The sequence below is a fragment of the Saimiri boliviensis genome, chromosome 13, assembly GCF_048565385.1.
Source record: "Saimiri boliviensis isolate mSaiBol1 chromosome 13, mSaiBol1.pri, whole genome shotgun sequence".
Taxonomy (NCBI): domain Eukaryota; kingdom Metazoa; phylum Chordata; class Mammalia; order Primates; family Cebidae; genus Saimiri; species Saimiri boliviensis.
Window position 1 is genome coordinate 46,763,025 of NC_133461.1, and position 13,491 is coordinate 46,776,515.

Below are 13,491 nucleotides of genomic sequence, written 5' to 3' on the forward strand. Positions count from 1 at the left end.
ATAAATTGGACAATTGTTCAGAGAAAGTACTTTATATTCCATTCTTTTTTAAGTTTCTTTTTGTGATGCAACAAACAAATCACCATTTTAATAGCCTCTATTAATTAATGCGAAAGAGGAAAATAAATATCTAAGATGAATTCTGGTCAAATTGCTCTTCCGCCCTTTACTGGAATGAGGAAAAACATGAGCCATCCTTAAAGCATCAGAGGTTAAAGAGTAGGCAAGAGTTTGGAAATGCCTTATAGTCAAAGGCTATGATGATGGTCTGAGTAGTTCTCAGGAACCTGAAACTAGCTTTCTTTTTGTCCTCCGAAAAGCTTCATGCTAGAGATGATGATGTCATCATTAGTAGGATGAGATGTGCTTATGGTACCATTGATGGAAAAACATGAGTGTTAAAAAATATCGAAAAGGAAGGATGTCAACTGGTCTCATGCCGATGACTCGGGCTTATTTTACTAGCAAAGGGTCAATGACAATTTTATAGATATGGAGACAGAACAGCTCATTAGTGGCATCCACTAATAAAATAGAGCATGGGACAGACACAGAGAATGTAAGGCATGCGCTGTTTGACATGAATTTTTAATTTACATACACGCTCAGTATTGCAATAATTCTAGCTCGGCGTATAAAGGTATTACGATGGTGAATGTTTTCAAGAATTGAAATGGTGTGAGTGTCACAGTTGGCTTCTCAAACAGGATTCTTAGGACACCCGTGAGGAGCCTTAAACCAAACAAAAGGGAACAGACGTGTTTCTCTTTTGTGGTCAGACTTAACGTGGTTTAAGTCAGTAATTGAGAAGAGGTGCAGGAGGATGGATGAGTCAGATGCCCTGTCTTTGCCTTCTGAAGAGCTAAAAGCACACAGCATTTATATCTTAATCTTCCAGATTATGTGCTGCCAGAATTCATTTAGTTCAAGTGCACTTCAAATAGAAATGTAAATTACCCCATTCTTACTAATTCCTCACCATCAACTCTGGTTTTGATGACAGTAAAGAAGGTGAGAACTCTCCACTAGATGTTCAGGAGTCCATTTTAGGAAATACGTTATACCTTTATTTGTGACAATGGTTGTTTGTTCTTGGAGAAAATCAGTAACCCACGTGTAGCCCACGCCTAGAACCTCAATGGATGCGTTTCCCACAGTAATTCACACTCGACTGTATTATTTTGCAGTATCCTTGATTCTCCAACTTTACGTACGTATGTATGTATATATGTATTTTTGTCCCTAAATTATGGCGATTGTCATGTATCATTGTCATGCCAGTAAATTCCTAACAACACAAGACCCCAAAGAATGGTGCCACAGATGACTATCCTGTCTGAACTGCTTTTGGGTCTGTGTAGGAAATTCACTCCAGTAGAGTGTGTAACTGTCTCCTTGGCGTCAACTTCCTGTCAGGTGGGCCTCAGGCAGCTGTGACCTAAAACGCAGCCTCTGCGGCTCAGACCTCGCTCTGTCATTGACCCCAGGGCAGGGACCACGGCCGGCGGAGGGCAGGGGCCGGGCGGAGCCGGGGCCGAGCGCGCGCTCGGGAGTGAGTCTTTGTACCGTCAGGGCTTCTGCTGGGCAGGGCCGGCTGTTAAGCTTGCTTGGCGGACACTCGGGCGTGGGGGGAGGCGGGGGAGATGGGCCTTATAGGTGGCGTCCGCTGGTGAGAAACACCTTGCGCAGGTAAACGGGTGGCAGCGAGAGGGAGTTCCCACCTGTTGCTTTCTTACAGAAATGAAGTCTTAAGTCTTAAATAGACAACAAGGTGGGGCCGATCGGAGTCTTTCGGACGCGCCTGGAGCCCCACCCTCCGCCAGAGGAAAAGCCCCTTGGGTGAGAGGCAGGCGCTTCAGAGAGGCCGAAGAACGGCGCCTCTCCGCGCGCGCCACCGCCTCCAGCGCAGCTCCAGCGCAGCGGGCCCAGCCTGCCGCCCTCGCCCCGCGGAGCCCTCCTACCCCGGCCCAGGCTCGGCCCGCGACCTGCCCCGAGCCCTCTCCATGGCGGCGGCCCGCCCCTCCGGCTTCTGGAGCGGAGCCCTCTGCCCGCAGCTCCTGGTGACCCTCGCGGTGAGTGCAGCCGGGGTCACAGCTCCGGGGAACGGAGCGATCGCCTGGGGTGCGAAGGAAAAGTCGGGGAGAAGGGGTGGGTGGGGGTGGCGGAAAAAGCTGGGGTGAACGGACCTCTGGGTGGCTAGAAAATGGAGTTAGCGGGGGTGGGGAGGGCAGACAGGAAGAGGATCGAGACCTGGGATTGGGATCCCCAAGGGGAGGGAAGGTGTCTCCGGCAGATGTAATCAGCGCAGTCAGAGAGGCGGGAGCCTGCCGCCTGGGCCCTGCCAAAACCGTGGCCTCTGGGTACGCGCGGGGGAGCGGGGTGCGCCGGGGAGGGAGTGCGCCTCGCCGTCCCGTGGCTCCTCTGGCACCTTCCCCGGGAATGTGCGCCCCCCTCCGCCTCAGCGCCGGCCCGGGCCACGCAAAGGTGAACTGCTGGGCGGCGGGGTCGGAACGCGATTGTCCGCGGGTGAAAAAGGGAACTGCTTGCCTTTCTGGGAATTGCTTATTCTGGGTGAAGGGCGGAGGGAAGTGGCGGGGTCGGGGGAGGGGATCTTGACCCTCTGCTCCTAAAGACAGTCGATGGGCGGGCCCTACGTGACCATTTGCACAGTTTCAGTGGCTTCTTAACCCCTGAGGCTTCAGTTTCCTACCTTTTTGGAGGAAGGAAGGGTCATTCTGATTTCTTGTTTCCAGAGGTGACTAGAATTTTCTGCTCACCCCCCGCCCCCCACGCCACCACCCCTTGTCCTAGCTTTCCGTCTTTAAAGAGCACTAATGCAAGGACCCTATCCCTTCCCAGAGCTGGGAGCCTAAGGGGTTGGCTTTATTTGGAGCGGAACAGCCCCACTCCCAGGCAGGTCTGTTAGGATCTCGTTGGGGAGCCAGAAAACACAGAAAGCCAATGCCTGGGAACCAGCATCTGGGGAATCTGGGATATAAAATACCTGCGACTGGACTTTCCCTGGCTCCCTAGAAGAGGCAAAGATTCTACAGGTGCGGAAAAGTGCTCTTTGCCTTGGGCAGAAGGCGTTGGGCGCGAGTCAACCTTGAAGGACAAAGGGAGGAACCCGGAAGGCTCATTGCTACTGGGAGAAGTGAACTGGGGGCTGAAATACTCGGATAATCTCCCCGTCTCTTCCGCTCTCATTTCACAGTAGAGTCCCACTTATTCAAATCTTGAGTTGTTACTATTATTAGAATGTTGTTACTATTACTAGAATTGTTACTATTATTAGAATGTCTTTCTGGAGGAATCGAATGGACTTCAAACCCTTAACTGAATTCCCAGGGCATAGTAATAACATAGAAAGGGCCAAATACACAGCAGCTAACATTTTACAGATGAGGAAACTAAGACTGGAATAAATAACGGTCAGAACATACGTTGATGAGTAAGAATTTTCATTAGACTCCTAATAAAATTGCAATTTCTTTTAAAACCACTAGCCATTATTCTTTAAAGGAAAAGGCATGCATAGGCACTTACGATGCGTAGCATTGCTCTGCATATACTTGCAGACAGAGCTTTTTGTGTGTCCTCAGATTCTGTTTAGAAGAGGGTGGGATATCAGTGGATACATAAAATTGAATTTCCATTCCTTGGTCTTCCTTAGCTTTGGAGTTTGATAGGCGGGGTCTTGGGTAGGAAGTGTGCTGGCCCTGGCCACCCTCATTCTACTGCTTTTTGCTCTGATGTTCTAGTGCACATCTGTGCAAAGCCCTACCAACCTCACGTGGTTGCTGTGGTTGTGAGTCTCAAGTGTGAGAAATGTGTAAAGACTAAGTGTAAGATTTTTTTTTTTTTTTTAGACGGCTGTCACCCAGGCTGGAGTGCAGTGGCGCGATCTCAGGTAACTGCAACCTCCGCCTCCCAGGTTCAAGCAATTCTCCTGTCTCAGCCTCCCGAGTAGCTGGGAATACAGGCACGGGCCACCACGCCTGCCTAATTTTTGTATTTTTAGGAGATGGGTTTTCACCGTGTTGGTCAGGCTGGTCTCCAACTCTTTATCTGGTGATCCGCCTGCCTCGGCCTCCCAAAGTGCTGGGATTACAGGTATGAGCCACCGTGCCTGGCCAAGATATTATTAAGAATGATTTTATCTGGGGATGGGGTGCGGGCCTGTGGTCAAAGCCACTGGAGAGAGGCTAAGAATGGAGGATTGCTTGACCTTGGGAGGTCCAGGCTGCAGTGAGCCTTGGTCATGAGCTGCATCTCAGCCTTGGTGACAGAGTGAAATCCTATATCAAAAGGGGGAGGGAGGAGAAATGACTTTGATAAGGGGCTGGGATCTCCTTTACATTACCTGCTTCCCACATACTCAAGTAATCCTTCACCATTTCCCAAATCAGCTTCTCCTCTCTTACTAATGTTTTTTCAAGCCACACCTGGCTCAGCCACTTGAACTCTGTCTTCCTGCTAAACACCTAATAAAGCTTCTCTCTATCACTGGGGCTCTCCCATGCTAAATCCAATGACTCATTCTTTATGATTCTACCTTATAGCTTTTGCCCTTATTCTTGAGATTGACTCCTTTTTTTAAATCTTTCTGACCACTCAGGGTCTGACTCCCTGCCTAGCATCTTATTTTTATCTTTTTCTTCTCTCTTGTCAATTTTTTTTTTTTTTGGCCTGGTAAAAATGACATAACATGAGATCTACCCTCCTAACAAATTTTATAAGTGTATCGTATTGTTAATTTTAAAAACAATGTTATGTAGCAGATCTCTATAACTTTTTCATTTTCCATAACCAAACTTTCATAGCCATAAACAGCAAACCACTGTTTCCCCTGCCCTGGTCACCTGGCAACCGCCCTTCTATTTACTGCTTCTATGAGTTTGACTACTTTTTCCTCCACTCTTAAATGCTGGTGTCTCTTGGTGCTCTGTTCTAGGTCCTGTCCTTTGGAATCTACACTCTTTCCCTAGGGCATTTCATGCACTTTTATAGCTTAAAATATCACATAGTTGCCAACATATACTAAATTAATATTACTAGTTCAGATGTCTTCATTGAACAATAGGCTTTTGTATCTATCTACTGACTGTGATGTGTGACACAGCATTTATTATCTTCCCAAACAATGTTGTTTTTCTTTTAGTGTCCTGTGTTTCAATATGTGCCAGTACCATACGCCTCTTCCTAAAGTAGGAAGTCTGAAGCCTGTTTGTTTTTTCTTTCTCACTGCTCTCCTTCCTTAATCCATCAAGTTTCATTAAATCTACATTCAAAGACAGTTCATGGATCTGTTCACTTGTATCTGTCACTTCTGCTGTTACAAATAATGTGACAATGAATAAACTTGAATGTATGTCATTTCATATATAGGCAGGTGTATCAGTAAGACAGATTACCAATAATGCCATTGACAAACTTGTAAATTAGGCTAAGCACAGTGGGTCACGCCTCTGAATCCCAACACTTTGGGAGGCCGCTTGAGCTCAGGAGTTCAAGACCAGCCTGGGTAATGCGGCAAAAGCCCCTTTCTACAAAAAAATACAAAAAATAGCCAGACATGGTGCTGTACACTTATAATCCTATCTACTTGGAAGGCTGAAGTGGGAGCATCACTTGAACTCAGGAGGTGGAGGTTGCAGTGACCTGAGATCATACCACTGCACTCTGGCCTGGGCAACAGAGCAGGACTGTTTTAAACAAAAAAGGTGTATAATTTTGGTAGATTTTGTTTTTCCCTTTATAGTGATTGTATATGACTAGACAGAAAGCTCTTTTGTGATAGATATCACATGATCGAGGATATATATATTAGTGTAAAGATAAATTCAATCTATGCTTCATTCAAAACACCACAGAAAATTCCAGAGATGAAAGTTTTAAGTGTAAAATATGATACCTTACAGATTATAGAAGAAAATATGATAAATTCCTATATAAATTTGGAGTCCATGAGGCCTAGTTATGACTTAGATTTCAAAAGCCAATTGATTAAAATTTAGAAAATCTGGCTGGGCGTGGTGGCTCATGCTTGTAATCCCAGCACTTTGGGAGGCCGAGACAGGTAGATCACCTGAGGTCGGGAGTTCGAGTCCAGTCTGACTAACATGGTGAAACCTTGTCTCTAAAAAAAAATTTTTTAAATTTGAGAAAATCAATGGTATAAATGAAATGTATACACACACACACACACACACACACACACACACACACACACACATATATATATTTCTTCACTGCAAAAAAGCAATTCTAACCAAACAAAAATACCACAAGCAAAGTCAAAAGGTAATTGTTAACTGGAAAAAAATAATCACAGACCATATTTTTGAAGGCTAATTTAATACATAAAGACCTCTTGTAAGTCAAGAAGAAAAAGTGCACCATGAACACGTATGTAAAAATATCCACAAAGAAGTAAAATGGCTCTCAAAATATAAAAATATCTCAATCTCACTCAAAATATGAATTAAAAATTACATTAAAATGTGATTTCACAGTTGGCAAGCACCCAAAAGTTCGATATCATGCTGTGTAGGCAAGAATGTAGACATAAATGGAAACTCATAAATTATTGGTGGGTATAATTCAAAGTTACAACTTTTATGGACTTTATACAGTTATATCTAATGCAAATAGAAATTGTTTTACCTCTTCCTTTCCATTACCTGTGCATCAAATATCATTCTGCTTATATGTCAGTTGTTGAGACTTTATACAGTTTTTAATATCTGCTAGGGTTTATAGCTTTTCATTGCTTTTCTATAAATAATTTTTCTATATTAATTTTTTATTTTTTCCTTATGACCTTTTGAACCAGCTTGTTTAGTTCCAGAGAAAATTTTATTGAGGTTTTTAATGGTATCAAAAACTTTGTAATTTAACTTAGTAAGAATTGATATAGATGTGTTGTTGATGTTTTTTCTTCCTTTTTTTTTTTCGCAAGTGTACTTCTCTGTCCTGCAGAGATGTTTTCAGGTTTCCTTCAAATAGGCTTTGCATGTTTCTTGTCAAATTTACTCCTTCACATTTCAACTTTTAATTGCTTTTGAAAATGATTTCTTATATTATCTGACTGGTTTTGGTTATGGATATGAAGACTAATGCTTTCCATATTTGCATGGTTATTTCTGCTTACCTACTTAAGTCTCTTCTTGTTTTACAGTAATGTATTGGTTGATTTGCTTGGGTTTTCCAGGTTAACAGTCATATCAAGTGCAGAGATTTTTTTACGTTTTCCTTTTCAGTTCATATGCTATCTAATATCTTCTTGCAAATATGCCTTGAATGTAATATAAACTAAATATGATGTTGACACCTATCTTGTTTCTGAGTTTAATTGTATTGCTTCTAGTGCTATCCCGTTGGCATTGTGTTGTAATTTTTAAAGATCACATTGCATAAGTGTTTATCAATTCTTATTTTTTGAGGCTAAAAACAATAAGAATGTTTATTGAATTTGGTCAAGTGCCTTTCAGCCTCTGCGATGGTGATCACATGTCAAACCTTCTTTAAATTCATGGCTTGAGGTTTCCGGACCAAGCAGAAGATTTGAGTGTGGCTCATAGCTCCAAGCCAGGGCCAGTTTACATCCGGCTTAAATTTGTAATGAGGATTTAGCATTTGGGGCCCAGATTAATGTGGAGTGGGTCCTCTTAGATCTCAGGTAGGCTCTGTGCTTTGATTTCATTCTCCTTCTCTACGGACACCAACAAAGCAGAGGCAAATCTTTGCAGGTCAGAAGTCATTCCTGGCCAGGCGTGGTGGCTCAAGCCTGTAATCCCAGCACTTTGGGAGGCTGAGGCGGGTGGATCACGAGGTCAAGAGATCGAGACCATCCTGGTCAACATGGTGAAACCCTGTCTCTACTAAAAATACAAAAATTAGCTGGGCGTGGTGGCACGTGCCTGTAATCCCAGCTACTCAGGAGGCTGAGGCAGGAGAATTGCCTGAACCCAGGAGGTGGAGGTTGCGGTGTGCCGAGATCGCGCCATTGCACTCCAGCCTGGGTAACAAGAGCGAAACTCCGTCTCAAAAAAAAAACAAAAAAAAAAACCAAGTCATTCCTGGGTTCCTCCTACTGCTCTGTATTCCAGCTTTATCTTCAGTTTTGGCCTAGCACTTTCTTGCTATTTTGTTAGCTCTTTAGATGCTTTAAGATGCTTTAGGTGGTTTAGATGTTTTAGAATGTTTAAAAAATGTTATACATCATTTTTAATTAGTTTTGCCACAGGGCTTTCTTAATTACCTAACCCGTCATTACTGGAAATGACAGTTCTTCCCATTCTCCACATTGGACAGATTAATCATACTCAAATATAAAACTGCTTATTTAATTTATTTGCTTGAAATCTTTAGTTTCTTCTTATTGTTAGGAAAAAGGATCCATCCACTTTGCTATTGCCATTCCAAATCTGGCCCACGCCCAGTTCTCTGAGCCCATTTTAAACTTCTGCTTCTGTTCCGATACACACATCAACCCTTCCAGATTTCTTCTTCAGGTCTATGTCATCTCTAGGCCTTCACATATGCCATTCTGTTGATAGCAACATTTCAGCTCTGCCTTCTCTTAGCCTGGCTAACTTGTAGCTGCTCTTCAGGGGATCTCACCTGGGTTTAAGACATTGCTAGTTCCGTCTGCTCTCCTGTAGCTTCCTGTACTTCCCTATCATTACATTTCTCTTACTTTATTGAAATTACAAATATGTCTTACCTTAGATTGAATGTTTCATGAGGATCATATTTACTGCTCTGTGTCTGGCACATAGTACACATTCAGTAAATATTTGTTGAATGCATGAATGAATGGATGGATGTCCAGGATACTGTTATTCAAAGAATTGTCTTAATCCAACCATTTTTCATCTTCTCCACCATTATTACCATAATAATGGTTACTTGGGCTAATATTACATTCATTGTAAAGTTTTAGACAGAACAGAACTAAATTTAAGTGTGTTTACGTATATGTTGCATTAGACTTGTTTCACCATGAATCACTAAACCATTAAAAAATTTTAAGTAAATTATTTTCTATAATGAACTTAACTTTTATTTATGAGAAGATACACCTTCAACATAAGTTCATATATCAAATTTATGTGCCTGTTGTGTGGAGTAACACGTAAATACTCTCCAAATCACTTCATGGCAATAAGTTAATGTTTGTCTTTAAAAACATTGACTTTTTTATTTTTTTGAGATGGAGCTTTGCTCTTGTCATTTAGGCTGGAGTGCAACGGCACGATTTCGGCTCAGTGCAACCTCTGCCTCCCGGGTTCAAGCACTTCTCCTGCCTCAGCCTCCCAAATAGCTGGGATTACAGGTGCACACCACCACGCCCAGCTAATTTTTGTATTTTTAGTAGAGATGGAGTTTCACCGTGTCAGCCAACCTGGTCTCGAACTCCTGGCCTCAGGTGATCCACCCTCCTTGGCCTCCCAAAGTGCTGGGATTACAAATGTGAGCCACTATGCCTGGCCCAGCATTGACTTTTTGTTTAGGATATTATTGATTTGGTATTGTATCTCGTAGGCAATGAAAAATGTATTGAAACAGTTTGCTGCCTCAGTAAATTTGGTTTTGTTTCTTTCTCCTATGTATCCACCTGTGCTGCCTTCCTGACAGTTTTCAGCACTCTCTTACATAGGTTGTTGTTGGATCCCACTGTACTGAGGATAATCAGCAAAGACATTATTACATCTGTTTTATAGCGTAGGAAACAAAGCTGAAGAGCATACATAATTCTTTGTGTTTACATGCTTTCTGCAAGAGGGAACTAGAACTCAGTATATTGTTTTATTCTTCCCCTTGATATACTTTTGTCCTGATTTCTTTCTCCAATATGTTTTTATTTTGATGATTATATAAATCATATATAAGTATAAATATAAATTCATATATTTCTATTTCATAAAATATTTTAAAATCAATATTTAATTAGTATAGTCAATCAGTATATAATATTAATATTTATATATAAGTATTATATATCTTTTAATAATATATAATACATAATTTTATAATTTACATAAACTATATACATATTAAAGATTTCTTTCTCTGCATAATATTGATTTGATTTTTCTTCCTTTTTTAGATCTTAATAATTGCCAGTGAAGCCTGCAAAAATGTAACATTAAATGTTCCCTCCAAACTAGATGCCAAGAAACTTGTTGGTAGAGGTAAGGAAGTCCTAAAATTTGTAATAAGTCCTGATTTACTGTGGTACATGTACACCATGGAATACTATGCAGCCATAAAAAAGAATGAGATCATGTCCTTTGCAGGGACATGGATGGAGCTGGAAACCATTATCCTCAGCAAACTAACACAGGAACAGAAAAATCAAACACTGGGTGTTCTCAATTATAAGTGGGAGCTGAAAAATGTGAATACATAGACACAGGGAGGGGAACAACACACATTGAGGCCTGTCGGGGTGGGATTGGGGGAGGGAGAGCATTAGGAAAAATAGCTAATGCATGCTGCACTTAATATCTAGGTGATGGATTGATAGGTGCAGCAAACTATCATGGCACGTATTTACCTATGTAACAAACCTGCACATCCTGCACATGTACTCTGGAACTTAAAATAAAATAAAATAAAAAATTAACACACACATAAAATAAATCCTGATTTGCTGTGATCTTTTAAAATTAGTGTAATTTTTAGAATGATAACTCTGTTGGGACTAGTAAAAAAATCTAATATAGTATATTAATCTTTGTAATACATGTGGTGTCATTCTAATGAAAGAAATATTGTTATTTTTGGAAAACATGATTATATGAATTTGATAAAATTACTTCATTTGAGTAATAATTGCTAACATTTACATTAGAAGAAAGTTAGAAAACACATTTAACATGCCTCTAAAAAATTAAGAAATATTATTGAAACTATTTCCTTTTTAGTTTAAAGGTATTGTTTTTGGATTTTTATTCTTAAATATTTCACTTCATATTATATTTACTTCCACATATTATTTTTTATCAAAATATTTTATATAACTGTGTACCAAAAGATCAATGATAGCATAAAATTTGATGACTGTTTAGCAATAGATGTAAAGAATTTCATAATATCCATTTAGTAAATGCCGATTTTAGTCTGCTAGATTCTGTATGACTTCAGGTGTTCTTATGTGTTACTCTATAGTTTATTTCTGCTGATGAAGAGAAAACTTGTTTTGGTTTTGGTTTAAATAGTCAAACACTGAAGTTCACATGTGTTTGCTTCAGAGGAAATATCTCTTCTTTAAGAGAATGTTAAGTAGGTATTAGAAGTGATTTATGTGTTTAAGCACAACTTAAACCACCATATAGTTTCATATGTTCCTCCAAAAATTGACAAATGTCAGTATAATTAATTAGAAGTTTTTGGCTCTCCCCACATGCATGCATTACTGTTAAAATTATATCCTATATTTTACTTTACAAATGATTGCTGTGCATATTTTCTACAGTTAACCTGAAAGAGTGCTTTAAATCTGCAAATCTAATTCATTCAAGTGATCCTGACTTCCACATTTTGGAAGATGGCTCAGTCTATACAACAAATACTATTCTGTTGTCCTTGGAGAAAAGAAGTTTTACCATATTACTTTCCAACACTGAGAACCAAGAAGAGAAGAAAATACTTGTCTTTTTGGAGCATCAGACAAAGGTATACAAGGCTACATAAATGAAGAAATGATGTCTTTTCTTCAGACATAACCAACATTACCAGGGAAGATAGGAAATCAGAAAGGATATGGTATAGTTTGGCTTAAAGGAGAATGAAACCCATGAGGCAAATTCACAGTGTTTCAAAGGAAAAGGGCTATGCAACATAGCTCATTCCAGTTGTTATTCCTTTTTATTTAGGACATAGAAGGAGAAATTGGGATAAGGTACAGCATGGGAACCTGAGATTAGATACAAAGCAGCGTTTTTTTGAGCTTTACCATGGAATGGATTTCTAATAATAAGTTTTGAAACTTTATCTCTGGATAAAGAAAGAAAAACTTTTTTTTCGCATTCATTTTAGCATAATTTGTGGTCTTAAAAGTAGATGACAATTTTAGGAGGAGGTCTGGACCACATTCATGCTATTGTGTTGTGACACCCAAGATCGAAAGGAGTTGTATTCAACCATTAGCCGTTCCTCACTGCAGTAGTTTGAGAGTTGTCATCGTGTTTCTCTCCTCATTCTGACACAGATCTCTCTGTTGGTCCCCTGGCTCTGCCTAGTTGCTGGTGAGTGGAAGTTGCTTGTGCTAAATTTAGAAGGGCACATACACACTTATTTCCTTTGCATATCTCTCCCATGTTTTTGCATGGCAATGTGGCAAAAGTAATTTTTTTTTTTTCAGTTTTGCTTCTAGGCTTCCAGTTCCATCTCTCTTCCATATTTCCACCAGATCATTTACCCAAGAGGATTGCTGTGATAACTGTTAAGACAGTTATTTCTTCATTATCTTTTTGCAGTGTTGATGTTTAGTTTGTTTTTCAAGCACTCCCATGGTCTTACCCTTCCCCAGCTCATAGTTATGACAGGAGAAAAGTGTGTCATTGTTTCATGTTTGAGAATAAAGTAGTCATTGACTTCGTTATTTTTTCCTGTCTTATAAATTAAGGTTCTAAAGAAAAGACACACTAAAGAAAAAGTTCTCAGACGCGCCAAGAGAAGATGGGCTCCCATTCCTTGCTCAATGCTAGAGAACTCCTTGGGTCCTTTTCCTCTTTTCCTTCAACAGGTACAGTTTTCTTTCTTCCTGCTCTGGAAGTCTATAGTTTCAATCTCTTAACATTATGACACTGAGTATGAAGTTATTTATAATAGTTGTATATAAGTATATGAGTGAACGATTATGTGTGTAACATGTTTCCATATAAGGGTATAAATATACCTCGTTATACTTGCACATACTTTTGTTCAGCTTCAGTCATGCAAAGGCCATCATAAAACACTCAAACATGTGGTTCCTTAATGAGTTATCATATCAGCAAGGATATCACCAAGCCTAGGAATAGCCTTGAAAACTCAAAACTCTCTTTTATAATAAAGGATAAAATTGGATGAAAGGCCAAATGCCACGAAGGAGGAAAACACATAGGCCCTTCTGTCTTACTATTTTTGAATCCACATCTGAAATCATACTGGATCCACATTTCTCTCTCTCTCTCTCTCTCTCTCTCTCTCTCTCTGTCTTTTTTTTGTAACGATAGCGATGAGGTCTCACTATATTGCTTAGGCTGGTTTTGAACTCCTAGGCGGAAATGATTCTCCCATCCCATCCCAACCTCCCAAAATGCTGGGATTACAGGTATAAACCAGCCATGCCTGGCTCTTTTTCTCTGTCTTTTTTTAACTTTCCGTAGAAACTCCAGTAAGTCTTCTTACCTTCTTCTGCTAATACTTGCTACTACATTCAGTCTATGACTTGGGTTTATTTTCCCTCGTTTTTGACATAGCAAGGGAGAGCCCTTT

At 40.4% G+C, this 13,491-nt stretch overlaps 1 protein-coding gene across 3 annotated transcripts in view; it reads left to right on the forward strand.

The window, feature by feature from the left end:
• The first annotated feature begins 1,770 nt into the window (after positions 1-1,770).
• Positions 1,771-13,491, forward strand: part of DSC2 (desmocollin 2) — a 34,655-nt gene continuing 22,934 nt past the window's right edge. For 2 of the 3 annotated variants that reach the window (XM_039463859.2, XM_010335474.2), the window contains exons 1-4: positions 1,771-2,072; positions 10,115-10,199; positions 11,486-11,685; positions 12,638-12,757. In XM_039463859.2, the coding sequence (XP_039319793.1) occupies positions 2,004-2,072; positions 10,115-10,199; positions 11,486-11,685; positions 12,638-12,757 (474 nt within the window). In that variant the 5' untranslated portion in view covers positions 1,771-2,003. Of the gene's footprint in view, positions 2,073-2,420; positions 2,485-10,114; positions 10,200-11,485; positions 11,686-12,637; positions 12,758-13,491 lie in introns of those variants that run through there. The other variant, XM_010335473.2, reaches the window with a different exon arrangement.